The sequence below is a fragment of the Cyprinodon tularosa genome, unplaced genomic scaffold (genome assembly GCF_016077235.1).
Source record: "Cyprinodon tularosa strain WSP-4 unplaced genomic scaffold, ASM1607723v1 ctg355, whole genome shotgun sequence".
NCBI lineage: Eukaryota > Metazoa > Chordata > Actinopteri > Cyprinodontiformes > Cyprinodontidae > Cyprinodon > Cyprinodon tularosa.
This window is the reverse complement of record NW_024039069.1, coordinates 956,149-976,496: the sequence shown is the minus strand read 5'-3', so window position 1 is coordinate 976,496 and position 20,348 is coordinate 956,149. Positions and strand designations below refer to the sequence as shown.

At 35.8% G+C, this 20,348-nt stretch overlaps 1 protein-coding gene across 1 annotated transcript in view; it reads right to left on the bottom strand.

The window, feature by feature from the left end:
• The window catches only part of fat2 (FAT atypical cadherin 2), a 107,734-nt gene that overhangs the window by 61,096 nt on the left and 26,290 nt on the right, over window positions 1–20,348 (bottom strand). Inside the window, exons 4-6 of the mRNA XM_038295399.1 lie at window positions 12,465–12,523; window positions 11,362–11,673; window positions 10,386–10,596 (exon numbers count right to left, since the gene is read on the bottom strand). Of these exons, the coding sequence (XP_038151327.1) occupies window positions 10,386–10,596; window positions 11,362–11,673; window positions 12,465–12,523 (582 nt within the window). The remainder of the gene's footprint in view (window positions 1–10,385; window positions 10,597–11,361; window positions 11,674–12,464; window positions 12,524–20,348) is intronic.

The following is a 20,348-nucleotide window of genomic DNA, read 5'->3' as shown; positions in this document are numbered from 1 at the left end:
AAAATGGGCTAAAAGTGTTAAAAACCGGAATTCTCCTTTAACCCTTTAAAGCCTGGAGAGTTAAAATAACTGATAGAAATTGCATGAACATGTGTCTGATTGTGTTAGTCAGGGTTTTAAAGAACAAAAATATCACACTGATGATGAAGAAGTCTTAAAAACTCATTTATCAAATATGATACACTTGGTTTTATGCAGCTGAATGCCCCAGATGTTTTATTCATAGTTGATTTAAGGATCCCAGCAGACAAAGCAAACTAAAAAAAGGCTAAGTTGTCTGTTGTCTGCACTAAGCTTGATACCCTGAAGGAGGTGATCAAACAGATATTACAGGAAAAAAAAAAACAGGCAAAAATCAACAATGCCCTTTCTCCCCTCCAAAACAACTATAGATGACAGACTGAGCTAAACTAAGGATGGAAATGTTACCACAAACCAACCATCCATCCATCCATCCATCCATCCATCCATCCATCCATCCATCCATCCATCCATCCATCCATCCATCCATCCATATCCTTTGGTTTCCACTGCTTTTCTGGTGCAGGTTAGATTTTTTCTCCCAGTCATGATTTAAACTTCTCCAAGTTATGACATAAACATAAAAATGACACTGGGTGAGATAGGAGACGTATTTGCAGATTCTAATGTTAAATCATGAGCAGAAATGATTAAAGCCAGCTCCAAGGCATACTACCTGACAGAGTGCAGGTAGAAAGCATATCTCATCTTATCACCCAGTGACATGCAACAAATTACAGGCTTCTCTAGAGGAGATATAAACTGATATCTATCTATTGTTCAAACTGCTATAGTTTCTAAAACCTCATTTTGAATGAGAACAAACATGTGGGGATGTTATTCATCGAGCATAAGTAATAGTTACTATTATTTCAATAAAAAAGACTGTTTAATTTGAAAAAAAAAACAGCAGATAATTTATCAAAAAGTCCAAATTAAAAAGTTAAATTAAATAACATTATTTTGTAATTTCCTTTACATGGATTTGAAAAAACCTCCAAACCTCCATTACCTGTCTGCTGTATAATTGTAGAACTTGAGCTTTGACTTTGTTCCATTTCTAATCTGATTACAACATTTTAGTGAATGTCTTCAGGAAAATCAGATTGTTTTTATATGATCTGTTTACACAAGAAAAATGAATATTTATTAATCTTTTTTGAGTAAAGTTTTGAAACCAGCTGAATGAGTAAATTATTTTTATTGAGGTCTTATACCAGTTTTAAAACTGACAAACTGAAACAAAAGGCAGTGGTTGTTAGGGGTTCCCAGAATTAGAACTACAGCAGCATTTGGAGCGTGTTGAACTAGTTTAGACATGAAGAAAAGAATCTAGAAAGATGAGTTTATTAACAGATTCAAGCTTATCAGATGATTAAACAATCTTAAACTGTTATCTTTGCAGAAGTATGCGTGAGTAAAGCATCCAGAGTTGAAACAGCATAAATAATGAGTGATCTGTTTGAACACGGTCATGGTTTGTCTTGTCTTTGCCTTTCCTGTAAGCCACAAGAAGCTACCTCAGATAATAAACACTTTAATTGCATGTTCAGACATATAACTAGCAGTTTCTTCTTCGAAGAAACAGGAATTCAATGGAGCTATTTGCAGTCTCAGCATTACATTCTTAGCAGTTTTTGGTTTTATATTGGGAGTTAAAAAAAGATAAAGATTATCTATGGTTTAAGTAAGTAACACAAAAAGCTGTAAAAATGCTTCTATCGTGAAAATGCAGTTTGGATTAAAAATGTAACAATAAAGCTTTTGTACTCATTCTTTGACATTTGATACCTATCAGTCAATTATTTTATTAATGCTAAATTTGTCAAATATTACTAATTTAATCTTGCACTTAAAGTAAACATTAACATATCCTTCACAGCTAATTGGCCCATAATGGAACCCAAAAATCTTTCCCTCGGGACGCTACCCAGCTCATTTGGAGTGGTTTAAAGTGTTTCTTGCCAGAAAGGGTTTTTGTTCAGCAAATATTGGTGCTACATACTGCCAGTGGGACCACTCCTACTCCTTAGGATACAGAGGAGCATTGACTCCACTCTGAGCTGCCCTTTTGGATGATGGAGCTCCTTGTTCTATCACTGGGGTTACAGATTTTTACAACATACTGTTTGTGAAAACAAACAAATATGTGTGCAGCAAAAGGGCAGGGGGAAATTTGAAAGAATGTATTCATTCTGACTGAGTTTTTTGTTGCATTAATTTAATAAAACTTGTTCAGCCCTGGTTAACACCCTGCAGTTCCTCATTTTAATCTAGGAAAGTATGGCAATAATCTGTGTGCCTGGCTCATTTTTCAAACGAGAGGAAATCTTAGAGACTTCGGAGTAGGCATCTGGCAGCACTGATGAATTAAAGTATGGCGTCATGAATCCTCATCACATTTTTCAAATAAGTCAAAGTGCTGATCCAGAGGACTCCAACTGTAATACTCCAGGTTACTGTCATGTCTGAGAGTTCTGGCCAATTTGACCTGGAATCCAGAATAGCAAATGTGAGCTTTGTAGTTTACCCAATCGTTTGAATCAAAGGACTTTCGGAAATTATCTAAGTGATTACTGGTTATTAACAGAAGCATACTGTGAGACACAGTTATTATAAGAGAAAGTGCTTTGAAAAATGAAAAAAAATATCTTACTGATATCTAGCATGATGCACAGAGGTGAAAGCCTAAAATCGTCTCCTCATGCATTTTTTGTGTTTGAAAAATATCAAACTGCTCTTGTTTCTGCCGCTTTAGTGCTTGTCGGGTTTATGAATAAGCTTTTATTTGAATTTGCACAACATATTTTCTTTTTAACCAAGCATATCCTGGCTTATCTCTACATGGGATTGTGTTCTTTGTCACAAATCCCTTAATAATCAAACATACTGTGATTTTAATCCCCATTTTTCTCAGTCTCTCCAACCATCTGCTTTCATCTCTCTTCCTCTTACTTTTCTACATCACTTCTCTACATCTCCTGTTCCTCCACATCTCCACCCTCTTGATTTGCCTTGCTTCATGCCGTTCTCTCTCTCAGCATGCTGTGTACTTAGCCAGATGGTGTTTATTATATCGACCTTTGTCATTTATATCATGCAGGCATGAAGACAACAACCATTCTACTTGTATATAAGACATTCTTCCTCTGTCTTTATTCTTACAACTTGATCATACATGCTTAGTGAAAGTTCTGTTTGACCCAGATCCATGATTTTTTTTACCACACAGAATAGTATTCTTCAGTTACAACATTAAAACCAAATGAAACCAGATTGATTGAAATGCAGCAGTATTTTAAATCTTGAAAACCTGTAGATATTTTTTTTACAGCAAAAAGAGTAGGCAATTTTTCACTTTACTTATCATCTTTAGCCAAAAAAGATACCACTGCCATCGTTGTGGGGGGATCCTTTGCTTCTGAAGTCAGCCATGCAAAAAAACATCTTTCGCTCCTGTTACTCTGTGGGCTGTAAGAATGATTCACGGGAAGGGAAAATGTGCAGAGAAGGCCTCACACTCACATTTCTATCCATCTAACCTTCCATTCATCCTCTAAATGTTTATCTGGGTCAAAGCCCCCGTAGCAACAAGGCAAGCTGAGCAGCTGTAAGCCAATCAGTCATCTCACTGACAATTCGTGGCTTCACCTCAGCAGATTCAAATAGGTAGACGGGACAATGAGGAACACACATATTATAGGTGTATAATATAACCAACAGAAACAGGTTAATCTACAGAAAAATAGAAAGCAAAACATGTACACAATTATCCCCATCGTCTTTCCAGCAGAAAAAAGGCTTTCCTTTGAAGCTGGTAATGTCTCTGGTAAAAAACAAAAAACAACGGTGATTTAGAGAAACCTGTATTACTGTCTGAATAATGATGTATGCTTCAAAAGAACAGAAAACTAAAAAATATTTCCAAAGCATTTTAAATGCTGGGCTATCCATACAATGTCCTGATCACAGTTTATAAAATATATGGCAACCCTGCAAAATTATTCATTTACATTTTTTTATGTTAAAACAATAAACAATTAGGTATTTTTTATGGGGGTTGGGGGGTGGGGGAGTCAAGTGGTAGTACATCTCAAACTTGCATATAACTGTGAAGAAGTGAAAAGGATCAAATAAATATGTCACAAAAAATTCTGAAAAGTGTAGAGTGCTTTTGTTTGCTTTTTATGTTTGCCTCCCTTACCTCTGCATGTTGGCGAAACATGTTTTGCTTCAACTCTAGCTTTAAGTCTACTTGGGCTTCCACCTGGTGCCAAGATTTACATTTTGGTCTCAGCAGAGCACCTTCATTGATGTGTTTGTTGTGTCTTTAGACTTCGGTAAACTGCAAACTGGATTTATTATGGATTTCTTTGTGAAATATTAGTGTTCTTTATTCACTCTCCATAAGGGCTAATTTAAGAAATTGCACAAACAGCAGTTGTTCTGTCAACAAAATTTCTTAAAAGCACTATGGATCATTGAAGGTTCTTCTGAGTTACAAAAGCTGTGTTTGTTTTAAGTGTCATTCATTGTTTTAATCATGTTCAAAATGTATTAGAAATACCTTAAGGTTCACTGATAATGAGGAAACCCAAGCATAGTACTTTGAGTAGACTAAAGGAGCTTATGAGAACAGCTGAGTTTGCATTAGATTGATAGGGTGAGTTGAAAAGGGTGAACCAAAATAACCAGGAGACAAACAACATTTCCAGGTGCCTCCTACAGCAGTAATTCCTCTGTGACAGAATGCCGGAAGGTTTAATTTCTAAACCTGTCATCCCTCTGCTTCAGGGTCTGCTCTAGGTTTCCTGACCTGCCTGAACAACTCGGCACAAAACAGAAGAGGGAACATCCTCTTGTTACCTTGGATCGGTACACAGGGAATCAGATTATTTCTACTGCTGTGAAAACATAATTTTCTATCGTTGGTTCACTGGTTTTCTTTCAAAAAGGTCCTGGAGTCGAGCTGAGAGGCAGAAATGAAGATTGATCTGTAGTCTTAACTGAAAGTTTTACAAAGTCATAAAGAGCTAAACGTGTTTTGTGGGAGGTTGTCAAAATCTCATCAGTTTCTGACAGGAGTTGATCAGATAGTTATCATAAGCAAGGTTACAATTAAGGAATGAATGTTACTCATTTTAAAGGTCAATAAATTTAAAGCAAAAATTTGTGGCTGAGATTCTAATAATTTAGATTTAGTTATATAAAGATGCAGCTCTTATTTCCTAGGGAAGTTTAGTTGGAATTACTTAGTGCTTCTAAAACTAAAGTAAATTCATCTCATAAGTCATCCTGTTAGTCTCAATTGCTTCAAGCAGATTAACATTCTTCTCTCTGTCATGGTTAAATTAAAGCCTCAAAATGTTAGAACGCCCCCCCCCCCCCCCCCCCCCCCCCCCCCCCCTCTCTCTTATAATTTTAAACATCTAACAACCCCAATTAATCCAGCAGCTGCTGAAAATGTCATGGTAACAAGTGAAAACATGATGAATGATTTTTAGTCAAAGTCTAGCTCTAAACACCTGATCCCAGACTCCAGCTCCATTTATTTCTCTGGGTATTTCTCCAATAACTGCAGAGGAATGCAGCTGTACCAAAGTGTCAGAATGATTTCTACTTTAGGGTTGTGACCTCCAACCCCAACATGTCTGTCAACATCAAACTAGTCCTGTTTTTTTCTCAAGAGGTCCTGACCCTAATATTGGCTGCAGCCCACCCAGCAGGTATCCCAGTCCAATCAACCTGGTAGAGGGATGTGTATATATCGCCATCCAACTTGCGTTCCCATTTTGTTTTGCAGAGCTGTTGTTTTTACACACTCACATGTGGTCTTTTGGTTATTTTGACAGCTATTGAAGCCTTTATTTGTCCCTTTGAGTTACCCTGCTACAATGGATGGATGATGTTTATTAATATTGTTGAAAGTTATAAATAATACACAAAATAAAATAAATAAATTAATGAAAAGCATACCCCCCACCCACACACCCTCACACAAAAATGAGAGCATGTGATTATTTTAAAAGTATGTAGCATGAAAATGATGTGAGTTTATCACAACGATTAAGGCAATTTGCAAGTTATTCACTCGTTATTCCACAGTTTCAGATTAAGAAATCTCATCAGCATCAGCAGACCTTATTGATGTCCCTTCAGAAGTATCAATTTGTATCAAATGAATGAATTCACCTCACAGCTTTCTGTCGGAGAATGAGATGAAGTTATGCAACATCTCCCTAACTCAAAAAAACAAAATCTAGGTTTGTCATAAATGGAGGTATTCTCATTTTCAAGCCCCATATTTCTATTACTGCTTTTTTTTTTTTTTTTTTTACTACCAGTCCTTTTTTTTTTTTGGCCTTGCATTTGTTGAACTGTCAGCACGCTTTTTTTTTTTTTTTTTTTAGACCTCAGTCATCTTATCACATAAATAACTTTAAATGTAAACCATCATCCCAAAAAAAACTTTTTTATTCATCTGTAGAGTATTCAGCAGTTTTCAACTGCAAAACCATTAATTATTCTACCATACCTCAACCAAAAAAAAAAAAAAAACAACTGATAAACATTAGATTAACTGTATTTGATTCAATCGTATAGGTCTTCAATTCCAAGTAAAACAGACCAATGGTGTAAATGTATGTCATGCATAATTATGCATTTGTATAGTGCTGTCGTCAGTCAGTATGTCTGATTAGTGCTCCTCTTTGTGACATAATAAATGTCAGCTGCAAATGTCAGCACCTCAGAGACAGCAGAGCGTCCTCTGTGGGATGCACTGGGTCTTTGTTGTGATCTGCTCAGTTCTGGCACCAAACAAGCTTCGCACAGCAAACCAAAAAGGAGGAGCGTTCGGCCTTTCCAAGTCACATGCTGCCCTGCTTGGCATTAAAACCAATGACAAATGCCGAACCATCAAACAGAACTGTCTCTGAAACATTTTGGAGACATCCATTGGGCTTATATTCTATTTCCACTGAGAATGCTTTAACACCTGATATTTTCTGAGAGAGTGTCTGAACGGTTATGTTCGGGGCGGAGAGGCAAAATGACAAAAGAGAGAAGAAAAGGGAGGATGGATAGAATCCTTCCCTACCAGGACTGACCTGACATTTGATGAGACAAGGCTGCTGATTTTTCCTCACAGTTATACTGCTGATCACAAAGACCTTTGGTTTCTCCCTACTTGACCTAAACATTTCTCTAATCTTATGTTATATAAACTTAAAATATGAAGTTTATTGCAAGGTTAACCTGATTTAAATGCTGAATAAGTAAAGATTTTGGGGGAATGTATTTTAAGTCAACTCTCGCCTCTGTCACCAAACATTTCCTGTCTAAAGCTCTTTTCAAAACAGACAATCCTGTCAAGCCTTTCCACAACAATGCTCTCCAATTTTCCCTGGCTTATTGTCCAATGTTTGTTCCTAAACACTTTTTTAAAGAAGATTTTCAGCTTAAAGGCAGAATATACTAACAGCTAGGCAAGCAAACACACACACTGGAAGGAATAAGTCCCTTAATGTTTAGAGGGGGGGGGGGGGGGGGGGGGGGGGACATCTTTAAACAATGTTTTTTAAATATTTTTACAGAAAAAGGGCTATATTTATAACAGTAGAGAAATAGCTACAATAACTCTGACCTGATACTGTCTGACAGCACATCAAGGTTCAGGATGCTACACCAACAAGCAAATCAAACCATTGGGAGAAAAAAAAAGTTAATGATGATAGTCAGGATATTTTTACTGAAACAGAAACAAAACATTCCCTTTCAAGAAGAACATTTCTAAAAGTAATGAGGTTAGGTCAAAAGATTGACTTCTCTAATATAGAGGAAAAAAAGGAGCTGAGATAAATTACATTAGTAAAAAAGCAGTGTTGAAAAGCAAAGCTGTACACAAGATGAACAGACAAGGATAATAGTAAATAGGATAAAAAAAAAACATGGGTGCTTCAATACTATCATTCATGAAAATACTTAATTCATACTAAAAGTATAATCGCTTTGAAAGTTGAGTCTAGCAACATTTGTCCGCACAGCAATTAAAGATCAGTATTTACATTTACTGCATGAGTATAATCTTATGGCAAAGAATAAAAAATAAATAAATAATTCAATAATAATGCCTATTTTTCTCTCATTCTTGACCCATCTCCCTATAGATGATATGAAATCACCCTTCATACAGTAGTGGCTTCATCTGGCCTGGTGCTGTACTACCATCCTGGAAGCCAGCATCAGCTGTGACTTCATGTTCTCCTCTAGATGATCATTCGGTTCTGTCTTTTAGTTGTTAACTCTCTTTTGCCTTTATAAAGCTATTTGCTGTTTTTTTTTTTACCATGAATAACTGGAAGTGCTTTCTTTCATGAAGACTTAAAACCTGACTCAGAGTTCATCTATTGCAACTAACCGTTTAATTTTCTCTTTGATAATAAGCGCTCCTAGAACTGAGGTTCTCTGTGTTCAGTTTTGTCCCGGCTCTGTCCGTGCAAACCCCACGTCGGTAAGAGCATGCTTGGTATAAGGGGTTGCTGCAAAGTCAAAAATAAAACACACTACTGTCCCATGTCACTATATGCTCATCCCTTCAAGCCAAAGATGTAATGCAATCTGCCGGGTTTCCTTCCATAAGAGCTTTTTTTTTAAACCGCAGAGAGAAAACAAGGTCTTTAACCATTCACCTTCTCTCTTTACTGTACATTCACGGTCCTCTCTCCTTCTCATTTCTCTTCATCTGACCGCACAGGTCCATTGGATCCTAAAGGTTATCCTAAATCTCAAATGACCATATCCAGATTATTTTGCACCATTACACAGCTAAAAAGAACCAATAAGTAGAATTAATGATACAATGCATTGATTGGTTGGTAAAGCTTTTAGCAAAGAAACAGACACAGGATCAGAGACTCTCCTTTGTACTTAAATAAGGGCATGGGAAACCTTTCCTCAAATGTAATCTTTAAATCACAACAAACTAATCCAGTGAGTCCGTCACTAGAAGCTGCTGCCTTTGGAGGGAAAATTGTAACTGGACCCTTAACATGACAAAAAAGTAAAAAATAAAAACTCAGTATCATATACTTACACCCCAGGAAAATAGAGAGCCATTCATTACTACTTAGTATTGGTTATAGAAATAATGCTTCAATTCTAATATTATAACTGATTATAGATTTTGTATGTTACAGTAATTATACTTTTCCAATCAATAATTTGGAATAAACAGTTCTTATCTAGATTTTTTGTTCATTGAATAATTCAATTACATTTAGTAGCTGGATTTCTTTGTTGTTTTTGGTAAAAGATCAAAATTGTGCATCAACAGATAAATTTTTAGGACATTTTTCTCTTCTTTATCAATGTATTTATTGAATATGACCTGCAGAGTTTATTTTATATACTTTTATAAACAAAAAGTATATAAAACAAACTTTTATATATATTTTATTAAAAAATATGTTTTTGAAATTCTATTGAATTCTCAGTTGTATATTTTGTATTACCCTGTAACTGCTCTTTTTTTTTTTTTATAAGATTGTTTTGCAATTTCAAAATAAGTCTAAGAATTAAAACTTCTGCTTACATAATTCCCATAATTTATTTAGAATCATCAGAGCTTCAAAGCTTTCCCCTACCTGAGCATGGACTCACAGCACAGCTAAACTGCATTGGTTTAGTCTATAGATTTTGTTTCAAACTTTTCAACCAAGAAAGGTAGTCTTAATTTAAAGCTGAAAATTACATTATCCGCAATAAGAAGAAAAAAAAAAACTCTGCAAAAGTTTTAAACCGTTAAGTAAACAAAGAGAATAGATAGCAGCTCTCTACCATAATAAGTCTTGGAAACTTGGAAACACCCCGGTTCTAACATCACTTAGCATTACAGCACTTTGCTGACCTTTAGAAAATACACTTTGTTGATTTATATGGTAGTTCATAAAGACAGATGATGATTGTGAGCTATTTCTTTTCTGCAGCACAAACTCCACCAGCCAGCTTTTGTCGGAAGTTGCAATACACTGACTGTCGAATATAATTTCCCTCCAGCTGTGGGAGTTTAACATCACGCAGAGCCAGAGTTGGAGACACTCACTGTGATCTATGAGGACCCATTACTCCATGATCAGTGCACGCTCATTTCATGAGTTCTCTGTGGTTTGTTTTCTATTCTTTCTTGTCAAACTTAGCAGCCTGCAGAAATAAATATAAATAGTATTCCTAGACCTTGTTTGTCTTCTTTAAGAGATCATTACCCTCATTTCTGAAATGCTTACTCTTCATCAGACCTGACTGTTTATTCTCCTTTCTGCTGCTTTGATCAATGTTTTACTAAAAATGGAAGCCTGTCAACTTACCTATGATGCTGAACCACAGCAACGGCCAATGCACCTCCGTCATGATGATGCCCACCATGTGAGTGACAGGCTCCGTCTCCATGACTGCAAAGGTGAGGTGAGGTTCATCGAAAGTGATCAGTTGGGTGGATGGTGGAGGACGACTGACCCACTCAACATGAAGTCGAGTGGAGGATGTTTTTGAGGGGCTGCCCTGATCCGTGGCGTGGATCTAGAACAATACACAAAAAGTTTTTTTTAAAGCAAATCATTTTAGAATTTGTGTTGTGATGTGTGTCCTAGAAAAGCAAGAAAATGTACAAGATGGTGTACAAGTTTTGACCTTAATTTTTCATAAGAAATAAGAATGATCTGAGCAGTCATAAGGAAAAATTATGTCTTTATGAAGATGAAGTTTAATGCCAAAATCACAATTTGTATGATAAATGTTTTCCTATGCCTGGTTTATACGGTAGCAGATGGAACTACCTTAAGGCCAAAACACACAGTTTGTGCCCAACTTTACTCTGGCACAATTTCCTAAAAATATATATGGGGTCCGGCTAAATGGTCCATCAACAAGTCAGTACGCTGACATGACTGAAAGATCACATGAGGGTATGCTGATAAGTGAACAAGGAACTGCATTTGCCTGGAAAACTTTTCTAAACCCCAAAAAAGTTTAAGTTACCTAGCTAATGTTTTGCCTCTGAAAAACAACAACAACTTACAATTATGTCATTTTCAGTTGCAAACGATCATTGTAATAATGGCTTTCTGTGTCAGTCAGATTTTCAAAAGAATCTGGAATCTTTACATAAAATTGTCTCAATTTGACATACAAAACTAGAAGTTTTTAAAGGTAATTTAAACAATATTGCAACAGTCCTAACTGATTGATTTGCTGGAGTTTCCTGTTGTTGTTATAACAGGACAAAATATGAAAAGGTTCATTTCTTAAAGGCACTGTACTCTAAAACTTAGATCGGACACCTACTGTGAGAATGCTGTAATTCCCCGGCCAGAAATCTCCATGTGACGTCACCTCTCCTGATAGAGGGTCAATCTGAAAATGCTCATCGGCACCATCCTGCAGCTTGTAGGTGATGGCGGCGTTAGAGCCCTCGTCATCATCTCGTGCAACCAGTCTATAGACCGCCTGTTTGCCGTCACTTTTATGCTGTTCAAGTAGCTTGACATGGAAACGTTTGTCTGTGAACTTGGGTGGGCTGTCATTAGCATCCAGGACCTGGATGATGACAGTGGCGGTGGACTGCAAAGATGGAGATCCGTTGTCTGACACGATTACCTGAGAGTAAAGAAGATCAGAGTTAAATAGTTTCATTTATTCAGATTTTAAAACTAACTAGAAAGATGATCTAAAACTGTTTCATGTTCCTTAGTATGAAGTAAGGCTTTCTTATAAATGTGGCTGATTTTACATCTAGGTACCACTACATTTAGTAATTAAATAGCTAACCCATAATTACTTATAAAACACTGTTCATGTAATTGCAGTAACAGATTTCAGCATCACATACTTTGCTCACCACCAAAGCTCAGTGAATAAACAATGGGTCACTCATACACTGTGATTTGAACTCAACCCATTGGCAGTAAAGGAGGAATTCGTCTTTTAGAGTCAAGTAACTAAATGGGAGGCTCAGTCAGCGACTTACCTATTATTTTGACTCAGAAGCCACTGATCTATTCCAAAAGAAATGGTATTTCTAATAAAGAACATCTACAGCTCTAGTGAGTAGAGATTGTTCCCTCTGATGGATTTCTGAGTGTGTTGCTGAATATTAAGTAGTAGTTTTAAAAGCTTGATGAATTCATACAGTTATCTGATGCTGCTATTAAACCTCCCTAAAGCAAATGAAAAAAAGATGCCGTGTTTTCTGTGTGCATCTGTAGAAGTGGGATTTAAAACATGATGTTAGACATGCAGGCATCTTGCCTTTAACAGCCTTCAGAACATGACATTTTATGGATTTATTGATACTCCAGAACCTTAATGTGTTGAAGATGAGCAGATGCCCCCCTCCCACTTTTGAAGCATAGCTTTGAAGATATTGAAAATGTTTATGGAAGTCTGACCTCGATGCTGTGCTCAGGTTTATCCTCACGGTTCAAGGCAGAGTGTGTGCTGATAACACCTGCGAACACAGATGCAATCAATGGGATTAGTGTTAGTCGAGAGAAGTGAGAGTACTAATTGCTGCTAAACAAACAAAGACAGTCAAAAGATATATGCGTGTGTCTGAGTATCGCCTGGGGCAGAAAAACAGAGCTGACCTATGGTTAATGAGTTTTCTTAAACAGTGAGTTTATTTATTTTTTTTTTTAAGTTTGCTCAAAACAAGAATAACAATATGTCTGTTGAAGTTATATATTAGAGGGCAGGAAAAGAAAATTCAACAAAAAAGTAAAACATTTCTGCCTTCCCATATAACATAGGGATGATTGCACAGCAACTGTCAAAAAAATTGTGTAAAGGTCTGTCACTGTCTAATTTTGAGAAAATAGAAAATGCATCCTGGACAAAAAAAGCTATTCTATAAGGTATATGTTGCATAAATGAATGGCCACCTATTGGACATAAAGGACAATTAAGAGAGTACTTTCGAAGCAGGAAACATAGTTGAGCCCAATAAAAGTAAACATTCAAAATAAGCAAACTTCTTCTCAACCACAAAAGTAATCTTTTTTTTTTTTTTTACTTGTTGTACCCTGGGATCTTGAAACAGTTGGAAAGTTGGCTTCCTAATCTACAACATATTTCATTCCATGGCTAATGCTAATAGCTCAGGCAGGAAATCAACAGCCAGACCAAAACAACATGCAAGTATTGTTAGCTTTTTTTTTTTTTTTTTTTTTTTTTTACATATCTTTTTATGTCTTAATCTGTCAAAATGTTTGATGTGCACAGATGGTATGTACAGATTAGTACCTGTTTTTATAAAAAAAAGTCTGCTTACATCTTTGATAATGATAATCAGCTCAATTAGCAAATCATTCTTTTTCTCTGTCTCCAAGTCAAATAATGATAATAAAAGAGACAACATTTACCTGCAGATGCAGTATTAATATTTTAACATCCCAGAGTTCAAATCTTTTTAACAGATTGTAGCCAAAATAAGACATCTAGGGAAAGAAAATGAAAATCCTACAATTTTGCATTTCTATCAAGTATGAAATATTCTGATAACACTGCTACCAGAGGTTTTAATATTTCGGTTTTTGTATTTAGCCTGTGTAACAAGCTATAATTTCCCACTGTAGTGCAGCATCAACAAATTACAGAAAGGTTTTAATTACCTTGATAGAGTATCACGTCTCTAAACTGTGAGAAAAAAATAAAATTCTGTTACCCACGGGAAAGACCACGACATAAATCTCCTCTTTATGAAATTGAATAGTTTCCTGGTCAACTAAGCTTTTATCACTGCCTTGCATTATTTTTTTCTTATCACTTTATGCTCCTGAGATGTTTCTCAATGTTTTCTCAAGAGCCACATCCATATGTCAAATCATTATGTTTTATGGTCGTATAAGTTCCATGATACTGAGTTGAGCTTCAATAAGTGGTGATAAGTGACAGTCAGGACAAAGCGATACCCATCTTGATTACCCAGTTTTCCCTGTAGGCCTATATAAAAGCGGTGATCTTAGTTTTACATAAAGAAATGTAGATGCACTTACAAACAGACTGTGTTAAACACAAGAAGGCAGAGCAAGGGTGAAGCCAAATGCATATATGTGAAATCTTTTCTTCATTATTGAAGGTTATTTGATATTTAACCTGACCAATAAAAGAAAAGAATCAGAGCAAAGTATAATTTCTTTAAAATTACAGTGAAACAGTGTCTCTCTCACAGAAGGAGACATTGCAATGCATTGAACAAATGGTTTTCATTTTCAGGTGTTTAGTAAATCAACAGATAAGAGACAAATGTGAAACTGTTGCAGGAGGCAGCCCAGACGGCTTTGGCAGTGAACGCAGTGTGAACTTTAATCCATCAAGAAAATGTATCTGAAATGCTTTTCATCCATTACAGTTTCGGAGGTTAGAGGAGTCAGCCTCCTGATTTCTGCTCCTTACTCCCCAACTGATAACGCAACAGGAGTAAACCAAGTGCGAAAATGTTCCCAGTTTTCAAAGCATTTTAATGAAAACAATGGAGACAATTGTTGAAACAATGATTTTGTCAAATCTCTCTGTGAGCATAATGGCACACGCAGCTCATTATTGATATATGCAGCTATTTCATCTCAAATAAGCTTTACACACACACACACACACACACACACACACACACACACACACATATATATATATATATGTGTGTGTGTGTGTGTGTGTGTGCCATGTATCAATAAATCCAACTATCCTCTCACTCCAAGGTGTGTGTCTTCTTTTAAGAGTTTATTTCATGTCATTTTGCTTTATTCTCCTAGTTTCTATCCAGTCCAATATTTTCACATTTTCTCTCAAAACCGTGTAGAAAACTGCATGGTTTTGAGAGATAAATGCTATGGATTTGGGGGCTAAATGCTATGGATGAGAAATTTTAAATACTTAATTTTTTTGTTCTTTGCAGTGATATTTTATAAAATCCAAATAAAGTACATTGAATATTACATTAGAAATGACAAACTGGTAAAACATTGAGATATTATATATGTATATGCAGAGGGTATATATCTACTTTATGTGTGACAAAAACAGCTCTGACATAGTTGCAGCTTAGTATTCTAAATTTATAATGCAAAGATAATTAATGTTAGAAGCAACAGCTGCCCTTAGAAAGTCTCCCACACTGTTTGGTCAGATGGGTGTCAGGGGGTGTCATGTGTAAATGAAGTTAAGGACTCATTAGTGTAGTGAAAGACCCTGTAAAAAGTCATTTGGTCGTTTTACAAGAGGGCAAACAAGTCCTGCAGAGAGGACATCATCGGGACAGGTGGGGCACATGAGAAAGTGTGTTTCTGTCAGTAGGATAGACATGGGAAAGGGGTTAAGCTCCATCTCCCCCACACTGCCTGTTTTCACTCTGAGGTGCTGAAGGCCTGTCAGAACCACGTGAAGATAAACCCATGCTTTCTGACATTTCAGGGCTAAGTTTGCTTCCTCTCTCTCTTGTCGGCTTAGTACCGATCTAAAGTTCCAAAACTCCTGCTTCTCATCTTTTCATCCTGATAATAACTGTATATTTTCTCAGAGCTCCAAAAAACAGCTTAATATTTCTACACCACATTTTCTACGCATTTCAACAATTTAAGGCTGCATAGGAAGTAGCTAAGGGGCTCTTTTTTGGTTTGAAAAGGGAAACCTATTGTTAATGCTTAGAATGCAGACATCCCTCAATAACAAATGTATGTAAATCCAGTGATGCAGGGTAAACAAATGCCTGAAAAGATTTACAGGCAAGAGTCGTTTCTGCCTGCAGGAGAGAACATTTTAAAAAGAATAATGCTGAGTTGGACAAAAAAACACTCAGAACTTGGTTGTTATCGGATTTGAAAGAAACTTTAGTTTACGGCAATTGTAAATTACATTTGACTTACATTAACCACAGTCATTTTAAACTCACAAACTGTTCAAAAGTTAATTTGCAAAACACAATGTGGACAATGAGGACTTTGTCCATTGTCAAAATCTTAGAACTTTGAAGATCTTACATCTCAAATACAGATTTCCCTTCTTCCAAACATAGAAATAGTAAAATGCACAATGTGGAGAAAGTGGAGAATTATTGTGATTAAAATGGCTGCAAACTCTTTTTGTGGACATGCACATTTCAGGGTCTGTCTTTCATACAGACCTGGGACAATGAATAAAATATTCTGTATTATTAGCAGAGTAAGAAAGCTATCTCATAAAAGTTCAGAATGTTCTTATAGGCGAATCTGAGAAGCACACTGTGGTTCTGTGAAATATCCACCTAAAAGCAAGGACATTGGTTTCTTGCTTATAAAAGACTCTTTGTTAGATTTATGGCTTACATCTGAGCTGACTGTTTATTCAAATAAATTTTGTACTAATACTATTGAGACACTACATTGTTTCTCTAATGCTTTGCCTGAGGATTTGTACAATAAACAATACAACAGACAAAGATCTGGTAAAATATATTTAAAGGAGCTCTTCGTAATGAATTAAAATCTCAGGAACAGTAAAAATCAGCCCAGAAATAAATGTACTTGGCAGCATCTTGAATATGACTTTTGGTCCATTTAAGAGCAGAATCGGCAGCATGTTAAATATGATAGCCTGAGAGAATATAAAGAGGTCTGGGAGTTTGGATGGTAGCAACTGGTGGAGTGGATCTATTTTGTGGGAACGGCTCCACCTTGGGTGGTTTGGTCATCAGGAAATTTAGAGGAGGTTAGAGAAAGTTAGCCTGATGTCACAGGTGTCAAATCATGTCTACATTATCCTGTATGCACTCTAAGTTGGGTAAAACTGGGATCTGCACACATTTCACAGTCTTCATGGATTTTGAAATGACTGTGATGTATTGTTCCATCAGATTTTTGTTTTACCAATGAAAACCTCAGAATCATCTTCATCAAACCTGCTAAGGAATCACTAACCACAGGATTGTTCAAACTAATTAACGCTAGGTCAATAAGTCAAGCTGACATGGTTTGGGAATTATATTTGAAATATCTGTTAAGAAATGTTGATTTATCTAATTAAGCCAAAATGTAATGACTTAATCATTTTGTGTACAGTAATTCCCCTTTTTTATTCAGGAACAATCATGTTTCAAATGATGGACTGTTTTAATAAGTTGACTTTAGGGCGTTCTTTGGTGGCGTAGTGTTTAGCACACAAAACCCATGTACGGAGGACTTAGTCCTCGATGTGGCCGACCCGGGTTTAAATCGGACTTGTGGTCCTTTGCCACATGTCAGCCTACTGTCAAAAATAACAAGCCCCTAGTGCTGTAAAAACTAAAGGGGGTGTCATGTATAAGTGAAGTTAATAATTAATGCATGATTTTAATCATTTTTGTATTACCTTGTCCTTTGTTTTTGCATTTAGTACAATGCTGGACAGTTAAAAATGCATTCTGTAAAGAAAAAAAATCTTTAAGCAGTTGATATTGTTCTCTGCCCTCATTATTTTAACTGGCTGTCTGCAAAACATCTTTGTAGTCAAGTAGCACTCCACACTCATTCTCCTTATGCATAGAACATGATAAGTTTTGGGCTTCCCAATGCAGAGACCCATGCACAACCTGCAGATTCTGCCCAATTTGAGCAGTGCTGGTTGCACAATGATCAAAGACAATTGTACATTTTCAGGGTGAAGTTTAAATGCCACATACAAGGTATTTATGTCATAGGCAGCAGGAGAGGATATTAGACAATCAAATGAGTGAGTCTTTTGGATCTCCGGAGTAATCAGCTTACAATGATCAGTGCATAATCCAAAATTCTGTATTTTCTTTCCTTTTCACTGCTCCCCCTAAGGTATAGAGTGCTGTAAAGGGTTCAAACTATTGCACAGCATGACATGCTTAGTGGTGTGCACAGCTCTGTGTAGAAAACCCATTTGCCTGTGTAATTCCATGAAACTGATAAGCTGATGACATACTGATGGCATTTTCTTGTCCACAGCAAGGCTGAAACTATGGAGAAATTCCTTCAGAGAAGCTTCCTTATGCAGCTCTATTAGTAGTGTCATGTTGAATGGCTGGGAAGAGGGGCCTGCCTTTGGAGACAAGCCAATATTTCTAGTACTAAGACAGTCTTTTTAGACAATCAATTATAGTTCTAAAAAAAGACCATAGTTTACTATCTTCTATCTTCTCCAGAATATTGCAAATATCTGTCAGGTTAACTTGTGGTTTCGTAGAATTTCCAAAAGTTGGATAGGAGACAGATCTATTATTAATAATTATCCTGGGCTATATCTTTTATATTATTATTTATACTGTTATAGGCTTAGGCTGCTGGAGGACATAGGGATCTCTTTTTATCAATCTGCTTCATTCTTTCCCCATTCTCCAATTCTGCTCTATTTGTTATATCAACCCTGACTTTATAATCTTCTTGTCATCATATTGGCTTCATCTAATGTGTTCCTGTTTGGCGGGGGTTAAATAAAATATCTAAATCAATATTTCATTTTATTACTTTATCATTTAATATTTTAATTATTTATTACTTTTTTCCAGTTTTGTGTTATTTGAATTACTAGTGTGTATGCAAACTTTCAAGCACAACTTTATGATAATAATTTTATAAAATTACCTCCTTAAATAACTCTTAGTTATTTTGAAAACATAACCTGCTTGGCAGAGGTAATAAACTAAATTAAATATCAAAATGCTAATGAAATGGGTACATTCCATGCTTGTCTGGCCTTGCCAGCAGTGCCAGCATAAAGGTGTTTAACCAAATAACAAAACCTACTTCATAAATACAAAGTGGTTTTCTTAGGTCGTAATAGTTTTGACTATTAAACCTTAATACTTGATCATTTCTACATTTTTATTTCTTTTAATACAAAGCACAAATAATTCCTAGCTGTCCATATAAAATGAACGAAACCAGCAGACAATGCTGAAGCATAAAGTGTACTTCTTAGTCAAAAGCAGTAGACGTGAGTAATTTTGATCGTGTCAAGACATGAAAGGTTTCTTCATAACTCACCCCACGCATTAGTAATAGGTGGTTTATCAGTGAAAATAAAACAAGGTGGATCATGTTCTAAAGATCCTGCTTCAACAGAACACTTATTTCATTCACAATGACTGAGCCTGTCTACTTTCTTTATGCCTCATCACATCTGTGGAGGTAATCAAAAGGTATTCATTGTTTTCATTCTTTGATATCCTTTCATATAAATGTAATTTCATAAAAGTGATTTGTGTTTGCTATTAGTTAACTTAAATTAAAGACTACCGAATCTGTTCTCCAGAAACCATTAAATCTGAACATTAATTTCCAGTGTAGTCTATAGCTTCTCTGAAATCATTCACCAGATTAATGAAATTTCTGAAAACATTTACATCACAGACTGCATGACAAACTAAATTCAGGTACCATATTTCTCAAATAATAAGCCCTGAGTCAACCCTAAAAAAAAGCCTCTCCTTAAGGGAAAGAAGAGAGCCTTCAGATAAGGAACGACAAGCTTAGTGCTGTGCAGAAGGAAATGAGAAATTTCTGGAAGAAAAATCTACAGGAAGAGGATGGAGGACTAGCTAAAAGAAGAACATCAGTTGGGTTCAGAGGGACATAAAATAACTATTTCTGGTCACAAACCAAACTCCAAGGCAGTAGGAGATCCAAGCTTGGTGAAAATCTGAACCAATAAGTAGTTCCTACAAAACTGGACTGAAAGTCTCCCTATATTTATGGTGTAATGATGTGTGATGTTATGTAGGAAAAGTGTTTCGAGAAGCATTGTTGTGGCTTATGTTTGTTTTTTATTTAGTTTTTTTAATGAACTATGTTTTCATCAAGTGCTGGATTGGTCATGTAATGCAAACTTAAAATGAAGCAAAGATAGCTGTAAGTGGTAAATATATCAACAAAAAGTGGACAAATGCAAAATCAGGTTAAGTAAACAGTGTTGTATTTTCATGCAACTGATATTTGTTTATCTCAGCCTTGCATGTGTATGTAGTCTCCAGTTATATATATATACAGGTGCTGGTCATAAAATTACAATATCATGAAAAAGTAGATTGATTTCAGTAATTCCATTTAAAAAGTGAAACTTGTATATTATATTCATACATTACATACAAACTCATATATTTCAGATGTTTATTTTGTTTAATTTTGATGATTACAAATGACAACAAATGAAAATCTCAAATTCATCATATCAGAAAATTAGAATATTACTGAAGACCAATAAAAACAGAGGATTTATAGAAATGTTGGCCAACTGAAAAGTATGAACATGAAAAGTATGAGCATGTACAGCACTCAGTATTTAGTTGGGCCTCCTTTGGC